This window comes from Xiphophorus maculatus, chromosome 5, assembly GCF_002775205.1.
Source record: "Xiphophorus maculatus strain JP 163 A chromosome 5, X_maculatus-5.0-male, whole genome shotgun sequence".
Classification (NCBI taxonomy): Eukaryota; Metazoa; Chordata; class Actinopteri; order Cyprinodontiformes; family Poeciliidae; genus Xiphophorus; species Xiphophorus maculatus.
The window spans coordinates 22,373,750-22,398,017 of NC_036447.1; the positions used below are offsets into that span (position 1 = coordinate 22,373,750).

General features: G+C 38.4%; 4 protein-coding genes across 10 annotated transcripts in view; 3 read left to right on the forward strand and 1 right to left on the reverse strand.

Moving 5' to 3' along the window:
- Positions 1-11,274, forward strand: part of LOC102237701 (GTPase IMAP family member 7-like) — a 40,628-nt gene extending 29,354 nt beyond the window's left edge. Inside the window, exons 1-6 of one of the 7 annotated variants that reach the window (XM_023333968.1) lie at positions 516-530; positions 723-789; positions 1,023-1,101; positions 1,286-1,329; positions 8,925-9,035; positions 9,661-11,274. In XM_023333968.1, the coding sequence (XP_023189736.1) occupies positions 756-789; positions 1,023-1,101; positions 1,286-1,329; positions 8,925-9,035; positions 9,661-10,544 (1,152 nt within the window). In that variant the 5' untranslated portion in view covers positions 516-530; positions 723-755 and the 3' untranslated portion in view covers positions 10,545-11,274. Of the gene's footprint in view, positions 1-515; positions 590-722; positions 790-1,015; positions 1,102-1,285; positions 1,330-7,515; positions 8,166-8,924; positions 9,036-9,660 lie in introns of those variants that run through there. The other 6 variants (XM_023333966.1, XM_023333969.1, XM_023333970.1 and 3 more) reach the window with 6 other exon arrangements.
- Positions 11,275-13,771: 2,497 nt separating this feature from the next.
- On the forward strand, positions 13,772-17,049 carry LOC102237445 (GTPase IMAP family member 7-like). The gene is made up of 3 exons (XM_014471030.2): positions 13,772-14,061; positions 14,248-14,319; positions 15,794-17,049. The coding sequence occupies exons 1-3, from the start codon at positions 14,052-14,054 to the stop codon at positions 16,723-16,725; spliced, it is 1,014 nt and encodes a 337-aa protein (XP_014326516.1). The 5' UTR covers positions 13,772-14,051; the 3' UTR covers positions 16,726-17,049.
- A 1,326-nt stretch (positions 17,050-18,375) lies between these two features.
- Positions 18,376-19,942, reverse strand: LOC102237185 (GTPase IMAP family member 4-like). Its single transcript, XM_005805103.3, has 2 exons — positions 19,629-19,942; positions 18,376-19,507 (listed from the first exon to the last, which is right to left on the reverse strand). Exons 1-2 carry the CDS (start codon positions 19,648-19,650, stop codon positions 18,687-18,689), a joined length of 843 nt encoding a protein of 280 aa, XP_005805160.2. The 5' UTR covers positions 19,651-19,942; the 3' UTR covers positions 18,376-18,686.
- A 1,212-nt stretch (positions 19,943-21,154) lies between these two features.
- On the forward strand, positions 21,155-23,686 carry LOC102236922 (claudin-4-like). Its single transcript, XM_005805102.2, has 2 exons — positions 21,155-21,874; positions 22,399-23,686. The coding sequence occupies exon 2, from the start codon at positions 22,541-22,543 to the stop codon at positions 23,207-23,209; it is 669 nt and encodes a 222-aa protein (XP_005805159.1). The 5' UTR covers positions 21,155-21,874; positions 22,399-22,540; the 3' UTR covers positions 23,210-23,686.
- The last annotated feature ends 582 nt before the right edge of the window (positions 23,687-24,268 follow it).

Sequence of the window (24,268 nt, forward strand, 5' to 3'; positions counted from 1 at the left end):
ATAATTAGGTCATTAAGGCTCTGGAGAACTGATCTACACAAGGAGGAGGCAATTAAGCCATTTCATTCCAGTGTTTTGTACCTGTGGCGCAAAAACTGCAGGACAGCGGCCCTCGGGGACTGGAGTTTGAGACCTGTGGATTACAACAACGCATGAGCACTTTTCTTCTCGAAGAAATGTCAATAAATGATCACTTTGACTTTTTAAAATCAAAATGATTAAAAATAAATAAATTATTTTTAATAAAATAAAGCGTGTTTATTATCTTTTGACAAAGAAGATTGCAGCAATTGACATCATAGTGTAACAACTTTAGAAAGTGTGCTTTTATTTTTTATTATTATAATGTTTGAAATTTCACCAAATTCTGATTAACACTGAAAAAGCCTATTTTTTTGGTTATATTTTAAGAATTTTATTATTTTACTTATTTTGATAAGCACTAGTACCTGTACTGTCACTTTAAGAGTCACTTTATGACATCAGTACTGTGTACTACCTTCAGTTGGCGCTAGGCTACCTGGGAAGAGGTAGGAAACTTTCTTTGCTTTTGATTAAGCTCGCGTTTTATGAAGTATGTAAAATAATTGTAAGTACATGCAGCTGTGAATGTTTGTTACAATACATACAGAGGAGTATTCTTTTTGACAAGTTAAGAACATTTTTCTTAAAGATATTGTTATTAGTTAGTCACAGGGTTTCTCCATGTGCTTGTCTGCTAGGGGAAATCCGACACCTGTGAATGGAAGAGCTGCATGTTAAAGGGCATTTTCATTTCCATTTGTGCAGGTTGGTTCTGTTGTTCTACAATGTTTAAGCTGGTTGTATTAAGGGCACAAAACATTCAGAGTTTTTTTTATTTTACAAGAAATCTACCTTTTTTATTATTGTGAATTTATTTACAAGAACAATAGTACTGTACTACCTTCAGTTGGCGCTAATCTGCCTGGGAAGAGGGGAATTCCGACTGAATGAGTGGAAGAGCTGCATGTTAAAGGGCATTTTTATTTCCATTTGTGCAGGCCTCTGCCAGCAACCTGCGTTAAAGAACAACCAGCAACTCCTGTGGTCTGACTCCCTTCATCAACCGAACACATCAAGGTTAACCGAGTGTATAAGACTAGTTATCAGTAAAGAACACTAATAGTATACACCATTTCTATCTATCTATCTATCTATCTATCTATCTATCTATCTATCTATCTATCTATCTATCTATCTATCTATCTATCTATCTATCTATCTATCTATCTATTTATCTATCTATCTATCTATCTCTTTCTAGAAGGACACTGTGGGAGGCTGTTGACTCAGGAACGTGGCACCTTGGTTTGTTCAGCCTTACATAACCTGCTTTCAGAAATCTATTAGGCTGCAACTCTGTGTTTTCCCGCCTACTTGCTTTTTCCTCTTCCTGTGTGTGTGTGGGTGTGTGTGTGTGTGTTTGTTTTTAGTACGTAATAACTGAATCGTGATTGTCAGAAATCCCACACACCTTCAGCACTCGCATAAAAGCAGGGTTTCCCAGCTGGCAAATACCTACTAATTCTCAGATCTGACAGGAGACCCCATGAATACATTTGTTTACATTTTGTTCCGTTCATCTTTTCGTTTATTTATTTATTTACTTGTTTATTTGTAAGGAAACCTTCAAAAAAAGGATGCTTGGTATGTATAATCACAACAGGGAAAGAAGGGGGAAAATTAGATCCTAGTATGGAGAAACATTTGATACAACTATCATTCTAAATAGGGTTATTTGTAATTGCGGATAAAAGTTCTGTTTTTGTCAGAGGGTCAAAGGATGTGTTTCCATGGGTACTGCTTTGGAGTCCTCTTAGTAACACACAATAAATCTCCACGGTACAATATTCACGGTTGCTTCTTATATCACTTAAGCATCGCCCACTCCTTTTCGTCTCAGGTAATATTTCTTGGAAAAATAAAATCTGAATTGCTTCTGCTTTGTCTACTGAAAAAAAGAGAGATGAAATAATGCTCAAATAATCTAATTTAATAATTACAGCACACTGTTACTGCCTGGGTGCCATTATGCTTTCACACAAATGAAAATTGGGTATTGTTATAAAGGTGTGAGTCATCACTTCTGAAAGGCTCAGAGCAATGTTAGAGATAAGGCTAGAGAGATGCTGAGAGATGATTGGAAACACACCAATAAAACCATTATTTGACCAGAGAGAACAGCTAACAGAAGGTTATTGTTGAAGTGCACATTCTGACCATATCCTTCAGAGGGCTTGGGCAGTGAATGCATCATCTGCAGCCACTCATTCTTAGTCTTCACACGCAGCCTCGTCTGAGTCAAGCACAGCACAGCTCATAAGCCTGTGTGGATGTTAGATCTATGGTCATCACTTCCACTGTCTATATGAGGCTTGTCTATGTTCATATTTAGGATATTCATACATATAAAACGGAGGGTGAACAAGTTACTGCGATTGTAAACTCTCAGCACTTATTTCCAGATTTGAAATGTGGGATCTCATTCAAATTTGAAATGAATTCCCTTTAATTCTGGTGTTGAATGTATGGAACAAGCACAGTGTGAGTATTAATTCAGCACTTTAGGGGGAGATTTACAAAGCGTTCAAGACGGTGCATAAATGACAACACAGTGGTTTAAAGTAGAGTCATTTTAATATTCAATTTGTAAAAAAGTTCTAGAGTCTTTTAGAATATGCTGATTTCATTTTTTATTATTATTTTATCAGTTTAAAACAGGGACAATGTACAATAAACACTAACCTCAAGAGGAAAGATGCACTGTATCAGGTTGTAGCTCTGGTGCTAATTTCCACCTGGAGTTCCCAACCCAGCTGGGTATTTATTTATATTTTTCTTTTTGATAAGAAATGCATAAAAACAGCCGGACACTATTCAGTAAATATAATTCACAATTAAAAAGCCATCAAATATAAAGTCCAACAGCATTCAATCAAAACTCCTATGATCCATACTGAGCAGGACATCACATTTACCAACATTTCCAAATGTAGCAATATGTGGTTTAATGCTGTATGGGCAAATACACTTAACCTAAGCCATCTAGGCATACTTTGCAATATCATAGTATTGTCAATAGGAAGATAATCACCTCCATGTCGTCTTGAAGTATTCCATATAAAAGCAGTCCTGACTGTGGCATTAAATGTTTTATACTTGGTCAACATTTCTGTATTGAAAACTGAGTTTTGGGTTTTCATTAGCTGGAGGCCATAACCTTTAAAATTAATAAAAATTCTGTTGGTAATATACTATATCTTTCTCTGTGTGTAAGTAATCTATATATGCATTACACTTCAAATTTTATTTACCGAAATAAATGAACTTTTTGAAAAAGTTCCAACCCATAAAGATGTAGCAGGATATAAACTGCAAGCCTAAGATCAATAATTAATCATAGTTTGTTTTTTTATGCCTCTGGAACAAACAAGGTTGAGATTTCTTCTCTACAGCAAGGTGCCACGTGCGTAAAGTTTAAATTACAGAAAACTGCAGCTGTTTTCATTTCACTGAAGCCCACACAGCCGTGCTGCACGTGCAGTGGCTCCCTCTTTGTCTGAGCAATCACTGCCAGCACATTCATAGCAAAACACTTGAACAGATGCTCCAGCCTCTGCCTACAGGTGAAGAGGATTCACATCCCTGTTGTCTTCTCTTTATCCTTGAAACACAAACACACACACGCACACTCCCCCACACACACACACACGCACGCCCAACCCCGCACACACACACGCACACCCCCCCACACACATAGCCTTACCCTAAATTCAACCATTACCAGTACATGTCTAAACCTAAACCTGATCTAAACTTAATTTAACTCAACCTTAGTCCTAACCTCTAACCCCCAAACAGCTCTTCAACATATGGGGCCCAGACTTGGAATCCCATAAGGACCAGTGGGTCCCATATGGACCTAAGCCCTCCAGCCAATGAAAATTCAGGTTTCTTTGCCAGACTTAGAAATTATGCATCTTGGTACATAATTTCACCTGGAGAGCCGAAGACATGCCTTAATACAATTTAGTTTGATTGTTATTTATACCTACTTATTTTATGTTTTTAGTTTTTTTAACAAACAGTTATCTCTTTAAAGTCAAACAAAAAAAGATACATATAATTTTAACTTGAACAGGAGGGAAAAGTTGCTAAAGATAATTTTATGAACCATACAGCTACATCTGATATTTTTTCATCTCATGTTAGTAATTTCCTCTAACATTCAGGTTATGTCCAAAAGCAGAATAAAAAACCCACTTCTGTTGAATTTCGCATCCACTTCTCTGTCATGTAAAGAGAACATATAAGCTTAAAGAGTTTCCACAGTGACTCATGTTACCTTTCAATCAAGGCAAGGACACATTTTTTTCAGCTGCAGTACAAATAGAGCAAAACTGAACAGAAAACAAACCCTGTTCTCCAGCTGGTTTGGTTGTCATCAAGACTTTTCAGGAGCTTCCATGAATTCAATCATAAGGTGGAAACGTCAGCAAGACGGCACCTTATGTGTTTAACGCTGTGTTTGTTGACAGACCAACAATCAGCCAGTAATTCACAGGAGCTCAGTGAGACCATGCTGCAGAGATAAAATCTGGGCTGCAATGCTGTCACGCAACTGCAGCTGTGCTCAGAAGTTTACATACGACTGCAGTATTTCTTTTTGTTTTTGTTCGAATTTAATACTTTTTTAACAGACTATAGGAGTGCTGATGCAAAACATTTCTTCAATTAGTTATTGGTTGCATTAAGCTATTTATTATCAAACAGTAATAACCATTATAACAATAGAAACAAACCAAATGACCCTGATCAGAGGTTTGTTTTTAATGTTTTAATGTAAAGACTCAGTTCTTGTAAAATGTTGCCTTCATGTGTCGCATGTTTGAGACTTTCCCAAAGTGTTTCAGTGATATTTAGGTCAGGAGACAGAGATAGTTACTCCAGAACCTTCACGTTTTCCTGCTATCACAAGTGTTAACATTTTAAAAAGTAATTTTCACCTAACAGTTAGCAAAACCTTTCCTCTGTCTATTTGTAAAATAGTTTGACTATGAACCTCTTCCTGCATCAGAATATTCTTGGATTTTGCATACAGTACATGATAGAACAGATTTGAACCAGTTTAAACATTGTTTCAAATACACACAAACAGTCAACATATTCCACACTTTGGAAAAACCAATGATGGAAAAATGAAAAAAAAAACGGCGAGCTAATGGGCTGAAAAGTGGCTATTCTTCTTCAAGACCACTAGAGGGCAATGCGTTTTCACAAAGTTGAATGCTGGAGCTGGTTGAGTCTTTTCTATGAGGGGCCGTTTAGGACAAAATTTACGTTTTGTCTCTCACACACTACCAAAAACTCTCGCATACTCCAAAAAAGTAGCCACGCACACTCCAAAAATTTACGTTTTGTCTCTCACACACTACCAAAAAGTCTCGCATACTCCAAAAAAGTAGCCTCGCACACTCCAAAAAATTACGTTTTGTCTCTCACACACTACCAAAAACTCACGCATACTCAAAAAAATAGCCTCGCATACTCAAAAAAATTACGTTTTGTCTCTCACACACTACCAAAAACTCTCGCATACTCAAAAAAATTACATTTTGTCTCTCACACACTACCAAAAACTCACGCATACTCAAAAAAATAGCCTCGCACACTCCAAAAAATTACGTTTTGTCTCTCACACACTACCAAAAACTCGCGCATACTCAAAAAAATAGCCTCGCATACTCAAAAAAATTACGTTTTGTCCCTCACACACTACCAAAAACTCACGCATACTCAAAAAAATAGCCACGCACACTCAAAAATTACTCACGCACATTCAAAAAATACTCAAATTGCGTATACACACACTACTAAAATGTCACACACACACACACAAACGTTAACTTTCTCGCTCACATACACTACTATCAGCTCGCTCACATACACTACTACCAGCTCGCGCACATACACACAAACGTTAACTTTCTCGCTCACATACAGACGTTTATCTCTCACATACACAAGACTAAAGTTGAACACACACACAGTACTAAGACTCGTTTTATGAATGTGTGAGAGCGAAACTCTTTTTGAATGTGTGAGAGTTGTCACGGAAGAGGCGGGGCATAATTTTTGGATCAGACTGCGCATGCGTAGATCCTAAACTATAAGTTTCGATTGTTGACTCACTGTATGTTCTATTACTTAGTATATTTGTGCTTTTAAATATATATAGAACGTTTAACTTTCTTGTAGATTAAATGTGCTATAGAAATAAATGAATCTGATTGATTGATTAAAAATAGCAAAATTGCTGTAGTACAATCTGTCCACTGGGTGCCAGTATTACAGGAATTATTAACCGGCGCCAACTAGTGCCGAAGAAGAAAGAATTTGCTATACCGAACATGGCTAACTCTAATACGAAACGAGAGAGAATTGGTCAGGCAGCTGCCATTTTAAACACCATTCTATCTTCTCCGGAGGCAACCAGCACTTTGACAGGCGCATTAAACGATTCAACGACTGCCCGCAGTGCTACAGTAGATTCAGAACTCTCATCTCTGTTCCGTTCCGGAGCGGTGTTTAAAATGGCAGCTGCCTGACCAATTCTCTCTCGTTTCGAATTAGAGTTAGCCATGTTCGGTATAGCAAACTCTTTCTTCTTCGGCACTAGTTGGCGCCGGTTAATAATTCCTGTAATACTGGCACCCAGTGGACAGATTGTACTACAGCAATTTTGCTATTTTTAATCAATCAATCAGATTCATTTATTTCTATAGCACATTTAATCTACAAGAAAGTTAAACGTTCTATATATATTTAAAAGCACTAATATACTAAGTAATAGAACATACAGTGAGTCAACAATCGAAACTTATAGTTTAGGATCTACGCATGCGCAGTTTGATCCAAAAATTATGTCCCGCCTCTTCCGTGACAACTCTCACACATTCAAAAAAAGTCTCGCTCTCACACATTCAAAAAGAGTCTGGCTCTCACACATTCATAAAACGTGTCGCTCTCACACATACATAAAACGAGTCTTAGTACTGTGTGTGTGTTCAACTTTAGTCTTGTGTATGTGAGAGATAAAGTCTGTATGTGAGCGAGAAAGTTAACGTTTGTGTGTATGTGCGCGAGCTGGTAGTAGTGTATGTGAGCGAGAAGTGTGACATTTTAGTAGTGTGTGTATACGCAATTTGAGTATTTTTTGAATGTGCGTGAGTAATTTTTGAGTGTGCGTGGCTATTTTTTTGAGTATGCGTGAGTTTTTGGTAGTGTGTGAGAGACAAAATGTAATTTTTTTGAGTATGCGAGAGTTTTTGGTAGTGTGTGAGAGACAAAACGTAATTTTTTGGAGTGTGCGTGGCTATTTTTTTGGAGTATGCGAGACTTTTTGGTAGTGTGTGAGAGACAAAACGTAATTTTTTGGAATGTGCGTGGCTATTTTTTTGGAGTATGCGAGACTTTTTGGTAGTGTGTGAGAGACAAAACGTAAATTTTGTCCTAAACGGCCCCTCATACTTTTCTCTGTTTCCTCACAAGTTAAAATGTCTGGTTTCTTCATTTGCATTTCTTGTTACGTTCCAAAACTTTGCGCATATTGCAGGAAATATCTAGAAGCAGGTCTGTTGCAGTGAACCAGAACACAGTGAAATTAATTATTGTGTAAAGGTAAAGAGTAATACCCAATCTAAATAGACCGATACAGTCTTGTGAAAAAAAAGCATGTGTCCAAATTTCTCCTCAAACCATAATTCAGGAAACGGCTGCCTCAACAGACCAGGAAGAATACCAGTATGAGGTGACAGTCACTGAGGGTCTTCAGGAAGCTTTACTTAGAAAAACAGAAAATATAGTATCTACTCAGGTTTTCATGTAAATCACTGACACAAATTGCTGCACCATTCTCAGATAAAGCTCAAGTTTTAATTGAGAAGCAGTACAATTGTAGAGACCAAGATTTCTTGTCTTTATCTGGGGTATAAGCACGGTAGTGACGTGGAATGTTAAGTTTCAGTTTTGCTTTTGCGTTGTCGCGAATGTTTGGTGTAACAAACATTTAGTCCCAAACTAAACATTTCTCTTTGTTTAGTCTGGGACATTTCAGCGATCCGAAGCCACTGAAGCCTGTCGTGGTATGCTATATGATATTCTCAGCTTTTTATTCGTCTGTGCTAAATAGACTGAGTGGTAGGTTGGAACATATTTTGATGTCTTGTTTATGGTGGAGGGAAACTGATAAGGAACAAATATTGTGCAAGGAAAGACACTTATACCGGATAAGAAGATATAAGAAAGTTTAGGAAATCAAAGACTTTACTGATTTTCTGCAGCTGGTCACCATTTACATTGTAGTCAAGTAACATTGTCTGTAGAAAAGGGTTTAGTATTTATCTTGGTGAACTCCAACACAGAGGCAGCAACTGTACTTGATCTGGATGTGCTTTTATTTCTTATTATGTCAGTGTTGGTCTTCCATATATTTACCTATATGTATTTCATAAAATTTGTTCTTTCCTACCTTTTCCACTCTGCATTTATACAAGACTTTAATCCAAAGGCAAACATTTTACTTTCTTAATATACTGCTCAAAAAAATAAAGGGAACACTTTAAGTGTTAAACACCTGTTTAAGTGTTCCCTTTATTTTTTTGAGCAGTGTATATAAGATCATCTAAAACAGATAGGAAAATTAAATATTCTTTTAGCAGAGCAATAACGCCAACAAACACGATAAACCGTTTCAGTTTCCCAGCCAAGAGTGGGTTTTGCCCATGATGTGGGCAAAAAACTTTGTTCTTTCAATACAGGCCTGAAGAGCGTTTTGAAATGCCAAGTTTCAAATGTCTAATCAATCACAGTTTAATTAGACCTTGTGTTTTGTGTTTTGACAGAAACTTGTGATCCTGTGATGTTAGACGGGAAGGCTTGGAACCGAGCTTGCTTCCACCTTTTGGTGTTTGCATTATGTGGAGTCATGGCTCACTGCCAGTCTCAAAGCAAAGGTGGGATTAAAATGACACACTGTGTTTAACCTGAACAGAATGAAGCACCAATCATTTTTACAACACAAATAAGTTAGGTTGTATTAACACTGGGAAATCCATTTTTCCACTTGTTTGGTCTGGACCCAAAGCAGACTTTAATGAACAGTCCTTTGTCAACAAACCCACACAGGTGACAATCATTGATCCTGGGGCAGGACAGAGAATCCATACGACAAATCTTTGCTTAAATGTTGCGGAGGTCAAGACTGTTCAACAGAAATCCATATAATAATTTTTGATGTATGAAAGCATTTGCAACTTCATCAAAGGAATGCGAAATTTCTGTTTTTTGTGAAGTGACACAATGATTTAAAGATTGAACAAGCAGTTTTGAGCATTTCAACTCTGTTCTGAGACACGGTCACTGAAAAAACTATAATGCCTCAAAGGAAAGGCATCAACATAACAAACAGCAAAGATCGTTGACACCAAACACTTTTATGTGACTTTATGTGATTCACTTTGTGTATTGATGTACACTAGTCTTCCAAAAAATATATGAAGATGTTTTGTTCATATTCATTGGTAAAACAAAGTATCTTGTAACATTAACAACTGGAGAATTTTCTGAATCTTTTCTCAGGCTTTTCAAAGCAGCAGACTCTCTTTTTGGTTGGAAAAACTGGCTCTGGAAAGAGTGCATCAGGAAACACCATCTTGGGCCGCTCTGTGTTTAGAGAAGACGCCTCGGCTGAGTCGGTGACAAAAACCTGTGAGAGACGAGAGCGACTGGAAGGAGACAGGAACATCGTGGTGATCGACTCCCCGGGAATATTTGACACAGATAAAACACAAGTACAACTCAAAGAAGACATTGAGCAGTGTGTTAAGCTGTCAGTTCCTGGACCTCATGCTTTTCTGTTAGTGATCAACTTAAAGTCGAGATTCACAAAAGAGGAAAAGGACACTGTGAAGTGGATCCAGGATAACTTTGGCTCTGCTGCTGCTACTTACACCATAGTCCTGTTCACTCATACCGACTTGTTGAGAGGTAAGTCTGTTGAGGACTATGTGGCAGAAAGCAAACAACTACAAACTCTAATACAGCAGTGTGGAGGAAGATACCACTCGTTAATCAATGGGCAGAGTTCAGACAGAAAACAGGTAACAGAACTTCTGGATAAAATAGATGAAATGGTTCAAATAAATGGGGGAGACCATTACACCAACAGTATGTACAAAGACGCCCAGAGGAAACTGGAGGAGGAAGAGGTAAGAGCATGGTGGGAGGAAGAAGAGAGAAAAAGACAGTCAGAGAGGGAAAGGTGTAAAAATGAATATGAAAGAGAGAGACAGAAGGATAGAGAGAAGAGGGAGAGAGATGAAAAGTTCAGTTTTTGGTGTAAACTATTAAGTCTTACTGCCAAGGGTTTGATGATGACAAACTATTTCTACCTTGTGAAAATAGGAGGTGCTGTTGGTTTCTTCGTTGCTGACTGTGAACTCATAGGCTCTGTATTTTCTTAAAGCAGTAGAAAATGTGTCTAAATGAACCAATATATATTGATCACTAAACACAACGGTGCATGTTTAACAGTAATCGAGCTGGTAACACTGGTATCTGACGATATCTAATTTACAGAATACAGACACATAAAATCCACCCCTTGCATGTGTATTGTCAATATGAACAATTCAGGCTCTGTGTTTTGGGTTTTTCCTTCTTAGTTGTTCATTTTTAATTAATATTATTTTGTGCATATGAACACAAGTTTCATCAACGTTACACAGCACTGCTCTTAGTTATCCTGACACAACTCATGCAGTTTATGCTCTTCATCTCAGTCAGAAATGTGCCAAACTTGTCACTAAACTGGTGAACATGTTTCAGTCTCTGCAGAACTGTTTATTTATAATTTCTTAATTTTTTAAAAATCTGACCACCGTTGTAATCTTTTGCTATCGTCTCTATGAGTAATTGATAAAATTATAACATTTCATGTGAGAAATTTTACACATGAAAGCTGAAAATAATATTACATTTGTATCAAGTGGCTTCCTAAAAATGGGGTAAATTTCTGCTTAGCAACAACTTCCAAAAACAATGTACTATTTTCTTTCAATGCATTTGTTTCTTTCCATTTTATGGGTTTAATCAGAAAGTTGCATGGGATGGTTGCTTTGTTTTGAAAGGTTTGAAATGATTTGTATAATTTCGCTGGATTTGGTGTAATACAAACCTCTGTTTAAATAAACGCTTAAAGAAACACGTTTTAAGTTTGTGTGAAACATTTCTACTAAGTTCATTTTAAGCAACAATGCCACATTTTTACCACATTTACTTTAAAAGTCAGTTGACATCAGCTGTGTTGTTTAACAGCCAGCTGCTCTCAGCTGTTTTACAGACACAGGTTGTCATCTGTCCCTTTAAAGCAGCATTAGAACAACAGGAGAGATAAATTGAGCTCCTTTAATTTAAACACCTCCTTCCCTCTTGCAACTATAAATATTTACGATAAGCTCTGTTTGTCTTTCCTCTCTAAGCAAATGTGATCAGTATTGTCCCAAGTCCAGACTTAAGCACAGGGGGAGCAAACAACTCGAAACCAAAGGAACAGACATCAACAGAAAATAATTTATTTCGATTCCTCTTAGCGGTAGACTCAGTAAAACAGTTCTTTTCTAGATACTTTCCACGGTCCAACGATTGTTTTTAAAAGTCGATTTGTAAAACGTCTTGTGCCATAATGTCTATTAATCCAGATATTTCAGAAAGCCAAGTCTTCAAGATGTAGTGGAGATTACAAAAACAATATGTGTGCATATGAACTAGACCGACTATCAGCAACAACCACACAAAGGTGGTTGTGTGCAGTTTCTTGCACTGTGGCTGTCTGTGCAAGAAGCAACAACAACAGTGGAGCTGCTTTTTGTTTTGTTTTGTTTTGTTTACATCAAAAATGTCTCCCACTAGAGGTTTTGCACACATCAGTTCTGCTTGGCCAGAGGAGAATTTCATATCTGCAACTGGACATTAAATGTATTTTGTTACGTCAATAATCTCTACCAGCAGGGGGCCACAGAGAGTGGTTTTAGTTTGATCAGAGGTTGACGGTTCAGAAAACCTCTAATGCGTCTGATGCCCCCCAGCCCTCTGCACGTGCCTGCAAGGTTGTCAATTACTACATTTAAATTATAGAGCAGCTAGTTAACCTATCGTATACTTTTGAACTGTGGGAGGAAGCCAGAGAGAACACACGCATGAATGGGGACAACATGCAAATTCCTTAAAGACCCAAGGCCAGCATATAAATGATCTTCTTGCTACAACACCAATGAGGAACATTTGCATTTAGCTGCAGATTTACCCGGACGGTGGGGGTGAGTTCAGCACTTTGGCTCACAAGCGTCCTTCCAAGGTTGCAGGGCCGTGCAACCTTGGAGGGGCAGGGGCTCAAATTTAAAAAAGGGACACATTGAACAAAAACTCCATACAACAACATAGCAACAACCCATATTATTCAAGAATCTAATTGGATACCACTGTATCATTGCCATCATGCGGGGAAATGCAAAGCAAATATAGTCTATATTTTCCCCATCAGGTATAAAGTTTCTGTTTCTGCTGCTGACAGTCCTGGAGGGCTGAGCTGATCTGAGACTGTAGCTGTTAAACAGATCAGAGGAGAGAAGGTCAAAGGTTATAAAGTTATGAAATAAGCAAAATTGCTGCCATTTTACTAATTAAGCCCTAATAATATCTATTTATTAAGGCTTAATAAATAGCCCTAATAAAGGACTGTTCTAGAACAACCTGGCTGCAAAGTGATTTATAGATCCAAAAAGGTCAAAGGGGTTAACTCTTTAAGAGGTGCTTATTAGCACCTCTGAGACCTAGAATTATAAGACTGAGATATCAAGGCAAAGAAAACTCAGTAGCTGCTGGTAGGGGCCATTCCGGGGCCTCCAGACATTAAGGGGCCTCCAGACACTCAGGGGCCCCTAGAAATGGTTTAATTGTAACACAGACCATAGATCTAAACCTGGAGCATCATTTATAGGGAATAACAATGTTATTACAATAGCCTTGAACGCCTAGCATGTAATGTAATTTTGATGTATTTAATTTAAACATTGTTACTAACTTCTAGCACAACAAATGTATTATAGCATTTGTGGTTTGAAATCCAGATATTTGTTAATAAAGAAACAAATTATGATTAAAAACAAAAAAACTTAAGAAGTGCAACCGGAGCCTAAACTCAACAATGCCAAAAGATGAGAATTCTGAAAGGAAAACCCAAATAAGAACCACACATTTGCCTCAAACTCATTGCTGACAAAGCTTCTTGCTTCCATTCAACACCCCTGAGATGTCTCTCTGACTTGCTGAAAGGAAACACTTCAGGATGATGTAAGCTCCATTGTACAAACACTCGTTTAGGCACCAGGAAGTAAGAAACGTCATGTGTTTATTGCCGAGATCCTCAAAATTTCCTGTCACGTTACGGGTCCAGTTTATAAGACCCCCTGAAGACTGAATGAACTGAAAAGCTCGAGTTATGTGTTGTGAAAAATCCAGATTTTTAAAGTAAACATTACTAGATTCTGATTGGTGGAGGCGTCAACAATGGAGGGATGTGATGCACCCTGGAGACGGACTCACCTCCCCGTCACCTCTTAAACAGATCTTTAAAAAAAAGAAACTGTGTGAAAACCTTATGTTATTAAAGAACTTGATTAAATCCGTGTTTCTTTTGCACATTAGCAAAACATTGCGGTCAGACCTTCACATGATCACATTCGGTGCATTCAGAAAGCAACGGACGTTTTCTGCAAGCTTTCTCATATTCAGATGCAGCCCAAGGACAATGGAAGGAAATGGGAAGCTCCCAGCACATAGCCAAGACTTCCAGAAGTCTCCCTGAACGCCAATGTGAAGCTTTAGAGCAAATTTTTAAGCAATAATTCAACGTTCAGATCTGCTGGAACAAACTTGGTCACCTGGGACAAGGAAAAGGTGGATCCAAAGCGATGGCTGAAGGTACGAGAATAAACCTCATATTCTGTTTGAGTCACCGTTATGGAGCTTTTGACCAGTATCAGAGGGTGGTGTTACACTGGGAGAAAGAAAGCTCAAGTGGATTACAGAAAGAAATGTGTTGCTTCATTACAATGGTTGCTTAACTAACGATTTATTTGTTTTTATCTCTACGGCCATTTTTCCTAGAAATACAACTCAGAGAGAAGAAGCCGAGAAGTTTGCCTCGGTCTGATGGGTGTGGTCTCTATAACTTTGACGGTATGCTCCCTCAAACTTTACTTTCTGAGAAATCTTGTTAAATCCTAGTAATTACACATATATGGATTAAAGTCCAATTTTTAAGTGTTTCTTATGATTGCTAATGCACTTTTTCAGCTTTGACCTGTTGTGTTTCTACTGACATGTTGTGAGAAATTCCTTTTTTCTGATGTTTGCTCTCCAGTAATACACAAAAATAAGTGTTTACTGCTGTAATTCGATAGATTTTACATGAAGCAGCTGAGATTTGGTGTTTTCATATAAATTGAAATGACTTTTTCTTTGAGTATAGATAATGAACAAAAATGTATGAATGTCTTTTTTTTTAATTTATCAGAAATGTTCTTGTACTTTTTGCTTCTACACTTAAGTCAAGGAATATAAATCTAAAACAGTCATTTGGATACATTTCTAGTTGTAATATTTTAAAATGACATAAAAATTAAATTAAGCTTAAGTTAAAAACACATATGTTGAAAAAATAATTTAAAGTAGGTAATATGCAATTCAGAAAAATTAAAAACAATATTTCTGCATGGATTATTTGTTTATGTCTTATATATTTTGTATTGTGCCAGTGTTGTCTTCCACAATTGACAACAAGCAGCAGCAGTTTTACCAACAACTGTAAACAAAGCCTTAAGCTTTGTTTTAAACTTGTACTCAATTATGACAGTATAAAAAATGAGCAATTGAAAATTAGTAGGATGAGCCATTAAAAAGCAAACATATAAGAAGGATTTCACTTTTGAAAACTTAATCCAGTAGTAGAAACTATGCACATACATTTGGTGCCTAACTTTACTAACAGAAACTAAAATAATTTAATGAAATAAAAATAATTTGAGTAAAACTTGCAACTCAAGTCAAAGTCTACTTCATGTGTGTCCCTTTGTCATTTCCCGTTTCCTGCAACCGGTGATGTCAAAAGGTCAGGGAGCTTTGAGGATACAAAATAACAACCAAGAACAAAGGCGTTTGAAGACGTGAAACAAAAACACTCAAAAGATAGAAATTAACGTTAAAACTATGAAAACAGTCAGAGAAAATTTTAAGAACAATAAAATCTGACCTTCTCCAACAAATACATTGGTCCAAGTCCATTAACTTTCAAATGTTAGAAGCATCATTTTAATATCTGTCCTTACTACTTCTATTGGAGGCCAGTTTACCAAAATCCAAATGCTCTATGTGTCAGGCTGGCATTAGGTCTGTGTTATGTTTGCTTTCTTGTGCTTTGTGTCCTTGCTTTGGCTGGCATGTGTCAATTTGCTTTCAGCGTGAAAACGTGCATCAATATATAATTGTGCAGCCTTGTAAGAAATCCAGTGTTCAGCTCCTTAGCTTCTGCTATTGGCAAAAAAAAGAGTTTACTCTATTGATGTTCTACTGAAATAGCACAAAACTACCATCCTCACTTCAGCCATTTGACATGCTTTTTGTGTGAAGTATTAACGTTGCTTTTAATCCACAGCTTTGGATTTGTCTGGAGGGTTAAGGATCGTCCTGGTTGGAAAGACTGGATCAGGGAAGAGTGCCACGGGAAACACTATCCTCGGCAGAGCTGTCTTCAAAGAAGATCCGAGCCCGGTGTCGGTGACCAAGCACTGTGAGACACAGAGCGGAGAGGTGGACGGGATCGCAGTCCAAGTAATCGACACTCCGGGCCTGTTTGACACAGGAATCACAGAGGAGGAACTGAAGTCCAGGATAGAAGAGTGTGTCAAGATGTCGGTTCCTGGACCTCACGCTTTCCTTCTGGTGATCAGGCTTGGAGTCAGGTTCACCGAGGAGGAGAGGAATGCCGTGAAGTGGATCCAGGAAAACTTCGGCGACGACGCCTCCATGTACACCATCATGCTGTTTACGTGCAAGGATCAAGGCAAAGCAGACAATGCCCTGAAGGAGTGCAAGGAGCTCCGGAGACTTTCGATCACGTTCGGGCGCAGGTACCACGCCTTCAACAACAACGACGCAGACGACCGCGTGCAGGTCACAGAGCTCATCAACATGATCAAGGAAATGGTACAAGACAACGGAGGGAAGCACTACACAAACGAGATGTATGAGAAAGCCCAGAGGAAGCTAAGAGAGGAGGAGGAGCGCAAGAGGCAGGAAGAGGAGGAGAAGAAGGAGGAAGAGAGGAAGGTTTGGGACGAGGAGAGGGAGAAGCAGCAAAAAGAACGAGAGAAGAAGAAACAGGTTCGGAGGAAGAACATCCGCGTGGCCTCGGCTGCTGCGGTTGTGTTGGTGTTAGCCGGCGTTGTCATAGCGGTGGGGGCAAACACCACCGTGGCGCTGGCTCTGGGGGCTCCGACGCTCGTCCTGGGGGTTTTATGTGGTTTAGCTGCCATTTGGGTTTGGAAAGGAATAAAATGTAAAGCTAAAAAAAACAGTCCGGTGTAATTAACACAAAATCATGTCCGTCGGTAGTAATATTACAAATAAAGTTCGGATGAATATCTTCCACAAGATTAGCTAATATTGGTATGTATGTCAAAACGTTTTCTGGGTTTCAGAAAATGTTTCTCAAATGAACAAAGTAAAGCTTGACTGGAAAATGAATTTAAATTAGAAATGTTATTTAGGTCAGAGGTGTCACACTCAATTTTCTCAAAGGGCCAATTGTGTCAGAATGTAATGAAAAAATAAAACAAAAAACTACCCACTAATAACCTGTTAAAATATCAATAAATAGCTGTCTTTGATGAGTACTTCTTCAAATTAAATTACATTTTTTCACATTGATGTAATTTGGCGGTATACAGATAAAACCGTTTTGATTTGATTGATAGAGTAATATTTTAGCACACAACTGTTATCTTGAAGGCTCTAATTATGTGGCCCTCTTTAGAGTCTAGAGGGCCACATAAATAGTTACGGCGGGCCAGATGTGGCCCACCAGCCTTGAGTTTGACATGTGATTTAAATGATCAGGAAGGCAGTATTTTTCAGCAAAACTGTCATTTAATTTAACTATTAAATTCACTTTTACACTTTTTACCGAACTTCTTCAGCTTACAGCCCTGAACTGACCCACAACTGGATCACATTTGACCTTATCTGCAGGTCTTGGCAGCAAAGTTGTACCGAAATTATCTGTGTTACTGATGGACCATACATAATACTGTTCTTTAAAGAAACTGAAAATCAAATACATTTTGTCCTTTGATGCAGTATGGCTTATAAAGTTACAAAACTTTAGATTAAATCAGAACTAGCAGAACTATATGACAATTAAACAGTGATATGACCTGCAAGCTCTTTGTTTGTCTGAATTGTTTTCTCTTTTTCATTTGACTTATACAAATCACATTATTGATTCTTAATTTTATACTTGCATACTTTTTGTTTTTACCAACCGATTTTCTGTGCAGGTGATCTGTTGCTCCTTATTTAAACTATGACCTGCTGCTGTTTCCTGCGCTGTATTATTAGCAACTTACAAGCGCAAAGGAAACGTGAAACAATGAAGGGAAAATCCTCTTACTTGTAACTTTATTTGTGGACAGACAAGGTTGTCACCTGGCCTAACTGGAAACATGACATTTTCCTGGCTACTGATAATTAGCCATGGACAAAATATAAAGTTTGCCTCTGTCAGGAAAATGTGTTAATTCTGTGATGTGACAAGTTTTGCAACATTCCTGAGACACCACACCTATCTGAGGAGAATTTGTTTTTGTCCTAAAGTCAATCATTTGAATTTCTCTCTTAGACCACAACCCACTTCCTCCATTATTATTATTATTATAGTCACAGTTCTGATTACAGACGCTCTCAGTGAGTGCCAGCTGGAGACATCCTGGAAGGAAACTTAAAAAAAAATAACTTGCCTGATTTTAATGAATGTTTGGAAATAGATCTGGACTATGCAGTAGTATTCTATAAATATGAAAGTCAAAGGTGTTTAGTCCTTTTATTTAAAAAAAACTAAATTTGAAAAGGAGTCGATTTTCTCCTTTATGAACATTTTGCATTAAGAACAAAATGCACATATTCTTTTTCATGTTAAATTGGATTATTCTACAAAAATATTAAAAAAGGGGGGGGGGCATCATCATAAAAACATCCATTTATGTATTTTTTATTTTCAAATAAAACAGAAATATAAAGTAATGCTTACCACACATAATTGATACATTATTACAGTGATTAGATAGGTGTATTGTCCATCACTATCGAGATGGAGGTATGTCTTCATTATCTGGCATAAATCACAACATTTAAAAATTAGAATCATATAGATAACAAACATATTGAAAGCAAAATTGAAATTAAAATATTCCCAATTCGTTACTAAAGAGCATGCATAAGTGTAAAAGCACTACATGTATGACTACAGTCCAGTCACTTTCTGGATAACCTTATTTATTGCCTGTTCCAGATCTGATTAACCATCCAACACCTTTCACGATCGCTGCACCTCCAAGAGCCAACATTTGTGGTATAGATGAAGCTGCGACTTCCTCTGCCACTATAGCACCACCGATAGCAGGCGCAGCTGCGCTTGCCGCTGCGCCTGCTGCTGCACACAGTAAATAATTTCCTGCAGTCCCCACAGAGGACCTGGCCTGGTGCCACCATAGTTTATTCTGGGCCTGTTTGTAAATCTCGCTGGTGTAATGACCTCCGTTCAACTGGACCGTACTGTCTATTTTCTCGAACAGATCAGCCACCTGAGTGCGATTTCCTTTGCACGTGTTGTCAAACACAACATATCCAGCTTTACACTCACTGGTCAGCTTCCTCATCTCAGGGCTTTTGTGCAAATAGTTCTCGATTGTGTCTTTGAGCTGATCCCCCCCGGTGAAAACAACGATTGTGTACTTCGAGACTTCCTCGCCGAAGTTGTCCGTGATCCAGTTGATGGCATTTTTCTCCTCCATTGTGAAGCGTGCAGAGAGACTGATGACTAGCAGGAATATATGTGGTCCAGGGAGAGACAGCATGATGCAGTTCTCTATTTCACTCTTCAGTTTTTTCTCTGTTGTATTCGATGTGTCAAACACACCAGGAGTGTCAATGATAGTCACTGTTCGCTCATCCAGATGGATGGTTTCTTTTTGGCATACTTTAGTCACGGAGGAAGGAGACATCTCTGCAATGAAGGCGTCCCTTTTCAGGATGGTGTTCCCTGTTGCACTTTTACCAGATCCGGTTTTTCCCAGGAGGACGATTCTCAGGTCTTTGACGGGACAAAACAAAATGTGTTGAGACATGAAAAGTCAACGTCTGACTTAGAGTGAGGTCACGATATTTTTTACTGAGCATGAATAAGCCACCTGTTTAAAAGAAGAAATACCAACCTTTAGCTGAGGTTGAATTCATCTTCTGCAGAAGGCAAAACTAAAATAAGAAAAACGAATCTGGACCAAATCTGACTTAAAACAACAAAAAAATGGCTCTGCCCGTGGCTCTAACTTCCTGCAGTTCCTGCTGTCTGACTTTCTGCAGCACTTCTGGTGAAATGAAACTGTTTCTGTGCGCCACACGTGACCCGTTTCATGAAAAACGAAACTAACAGAACAGCTGAAAACAATAAAGGGTTCCCAGGCCAAATAAAAAGAGCAGTTGCTCAAACCTCTCCTTAATCTGTCATTTTCACTCGTAATCAGTGCTGAAATGCCACCTCAGCTCACAGAGGGTAGACACACAATAAATACAGTTGTTGTAGAATGTGACTAAATTAGACAAAATTGTATTTTACAATTACGATTTACACATACATACATAATATGTATTTTAGTAGTTGAAAATGTAAAAATTGGAGTGACAACTCAAAACAAATCTTATGATCTTTGGTTTGTTAATAATCCAGGAAATATAATAAAACATTTGATGAAGAAATATTTGACCATCCATGCAGTGCATACATACTTTGTTAGACCTTCATTACCTTTGAATCCAGAGTCCAATGAGGTTAAGAATGAAGTTGCCTTATAAAAACCTTCTTGGAAAGGTGCAGCTTTCATATTATGCTTTAGAGTTCAGCAACTTTAACATTTATTAGTTTCTGGTCATTAATCCTTATGCAATCTGAGCACCAAATCAGCATTTTCACATCATGAGCATAGACATGAGCACAGAATACAAAAAAATTATATGCCTCTGATTTGTTTGTATCTTTGCTTTATCTACCAAGTCAGCTAGTGTGGCTTTATTAGGTACAAAACAATCCCCAAGGTGAAAGTAAATCAGTATGTATGTTGTAATCATGTGAGCGGTTACAGATAACTTGGTGCTGTTGTACAGGGAAAAGGGAGTTGTACTTTATAGTATCAATATCAAGGACACCAGAGTAATCTGTTGTCCTCTGTTCATGATCATGCAGCCTGGTCATGTTTGCTTTAGTTTCCGTCTGATCTATAAACCTCCCACCTTCAAACATGCATTATGATCCTTTATTTACATGATCTAGTCAAGATCATCAACAAGACTCTGATTTTGTTGAAATACCATTTTTTCCAACAAATGTTTTTCTTTCCTTAAAACACTGTGAGCTTTAATGACAACACAATTAAAAAGTAATTAGATTTTGAATTGGAAAGAAATGCTATTTTGGAAAATGGAACCTTTTTATTCTTCACACCAAAACAGGCCTTTAAGAAAGGGAGGGGAAGGGATCAACAAAATGATGGGGGAATCATTTGTACGGAAGAGGATTAGGGCCACCGAAAAAAAAAAGAATTCTGAGATTAAAGTCAGAATTCTGAGATTAAAGTCAGAAAGTCAGAATTCTGAGATTAAAGTCAGAAAGTCAGAATTCTGAGATTAAAGTCAGAATTCTTTTTTTTTTTTCCGGTGGCCCTAATCCTCTTCTGTACGATAGAGGTGGCGATAGAGGTGGCAACGCCTCTATCGCCACCAAGTGGCAACAATGATGTGTACAGTATTTACCTAAAATAAATCAAACTTCCATTTACAGTGCATCGCAACAGTATCCATAGCTGTTGAGCTTTCTCATATTTTACATTTTCTTTACATTTTTACATTTTATATTTTCTAACTACAACAATGCACTACTTTGTATTGATCTACCACTTAAATCCCATTATAGCATTTGAAAATTGCAATTTTCAAGTGATAAAATGTAGAAAAGTACAGAGGCACAAACGTCTTTGTAAGGCACTATTTAGATGATAAAATATTAAACAACAAAAACATTTTGATCTACTAACTGGGACCAGTGATGTCCAACAGCTTCTAAATGACCCCGATCTTTCCCCCTTTTATGGCCCACTCCAAGTTTATGTGATGACAACATGGCCGCTGCCAGCTGGAACTTCAACAAAGTGTCCTAGTGTCCTTCTGTCATGGAATGGCTTTCATTTTTTTTGTCTAACTAACTATCTGTGTGCTGTTTTCTGTGCGAATATATTTAGTATGCAGTATTACGCTGCTGGCCTCCCACTCCACCCTGTGTGAGCTGCAGTGAGACAAGCTGCCCTGTCAAAACAGAGGCACTGCTTCGGACATCTGTTGTTCTGTGGAGGGACTGTGGATGTGGAAGCGCACAGAGGATCATCGAGACGCCTGTGGACCTCTGACTAAAGTAAGTTTGACCAACATAAGTCACTTTATATGGAATCCCAGAGCTGACGTTTTCAGCATGTACTTTTTCCCAATGGTTTTGTCATCTTAATCTTAACAAATCAAATATTTTCTTGAAATCACGAGATGCAACGGTATGCATTTCAAGAATGGAGTCGGGTTTAACACACACACACACCAATCATCACACATCTATCATCTCATGATCTCAAGAAAAACGCGTCTTGAGAAAACCGTTGGGAAATTAACTTATCTCAAGAAACCCATCTGGGAAAATATATGCAGAAAACCAATGTTTCTCACTTCCGTTCCTCAGGGAACACTGCCATGCATGTTTTTGGTGTTTCCCTTCTAACAGGCTTCTGCAGCACTTGATGGCATGCAAAGGAGGTCATGCAATCATTTGAATCGAGTATTCTGGACACCTGATTTCTCTAAAACATGCAATGCAGTGGTCGCTGAGGACTGGAATTGAGAAACACTGCCATAAAGTGTGCTTTCTAAAAGACTATTTCTTCTCCATAGTTGGATAGGTGCTGAAGATCTCACTGATTGACCAAGAATTAAGTGGATAAAGGCTCCTAATCTAAATAGTTATTAGTTAGAGCTACAGGGTTGGAGTCAAGAGGTTCTTCACTTATTGACGGAGGCGGTTTCCGGATCAACCATGGCATCAACCGGTCTCCAGGTGCTGGGTTTGGTGCTGGCCCTACTAGGTTGGGTATGTGGGGCTTTGGTGTGTGCAGCTCCGCTGTGGCGCATATCAGCCTTCGTGGGGGGAGAGCTAGTGATTGCCCAGGTGTTGTGGGAGGGTTTGTGGATGAACTGCCTGTCTCAGACCACCGGCCACATCCAGTGCAAGGCCTATGACTCCACCTTGGCCCTCCCTACGTCAGCCCAGGCAGCTCGAGCGCTGACGGTTCTTTCCCTGCTTCTCAGCGTTCTGGCGGTCATGCTCGGTGTTGCTGGGGCCAAGTGTACCCACTGCATGGGCGACAGCAACCAGGCCTCCAAAGCCCGGCTGGCCAGGATAGCAGGGGTGCTCCTCATCGTGGCTGGTCTCAGCTACTTGACGCCCATCTGTTGGACTGCCTATGGCACGATTAGAGACTTTTATGATCCAAATGTTGCAGCGCCTTTAAAGAGAGAACTGGGGCCTGCGTTGTACCTGGGCTGGGGGGCCAGTGTGCTCCTCCTGCTGGGGGGAGCTCTGCTTCACGTCGGCTCCTCTGCGCCTGGAGGAAGAGCGCTGCCCGTATCTGGAGCCAGAGCAAAGCCCAGCCCATCCATGGGGGCAGCAGGAGAAGTGAAGCAGCAGGAAAAGTCATTTGTATGAGATCACTTTGTTGGACGTCTAAACACCTTACAATTACATGCTTTAAAAATGACATCTATATAAGTATTATTTGATTAGTTGGATTTCTTCCAAAGAGGGGCTGATTTCATGTCCTGTTCTACCTGCAGCCAAAGAAGGGGCTTCTTAGCAGTACTAAAGCTTTAGAGTTATGTCTTACTTACACTGTTGCCTAGGATGAAGATGTATGCTAATTAGATTGTAATCTACAATTCAGCTCAAAAGTATTCATACTCCTGGCAGATTTAGGATTTGAAGTAATATTAATGTTTTGTTGTGACCCAACCCGTCCCATCCTAAAAATTAGGGTGATGGCTATGAGGCCTTCCAACATTAAAAACTTGGAAACATGCACTATTATTTTGAACACACAATTTTTTATTTAAATGTAAATAAAAACTTTTGTTTTCCAATTCATATTTCTTTTGTATTTTTATATTTTCAGAGAACCCTCATTTCCTATTAAAAAACAACAACAACTACTTACTTGAATGGAAATTATTTTAAATTTAAATTTTGATAAAGTATAAAAAATTTTTTGGGATGCCTGCATATTTCATTTTAGAAATATTAATGCACATAAAGAAGGTTTTCTAACTTTAAGGGCTTTGTGTTGGAGTAGGAGTTGAAATGAACCGTGGGAGGATTTTAAATGTTTTAATGGTCACTAACGTGCGTGGCTCACATTTCTCAGATTCCCCTCTGCCTCTGCCTGTGTGTGTGCGTGTGCATGTGTGTGTGTGTGTGGGTGGTGTACTAAAGACCAGTGTGCATTGTACATTAGTTTACACTGGTGTTTTTGCTGAAAGTATGTGTGAGTATTTACTTTTTTCTTTATCACCTTATCTTTGTAATATGCCTTTATTCTTAATAAAAACAATATTCTTTCTTCAACGGCCGCTGTTCCTCTCTGTTTATGAAAAGCATTAAGCTGAAATATTTCTTGATGATTTTTTATTTTATTTTGACCAGGTTTATTCTCACAATAAAGCAAATAAAAACATGTTTTTGTATTCTTTGACTTTCATATATTAAAGTAAT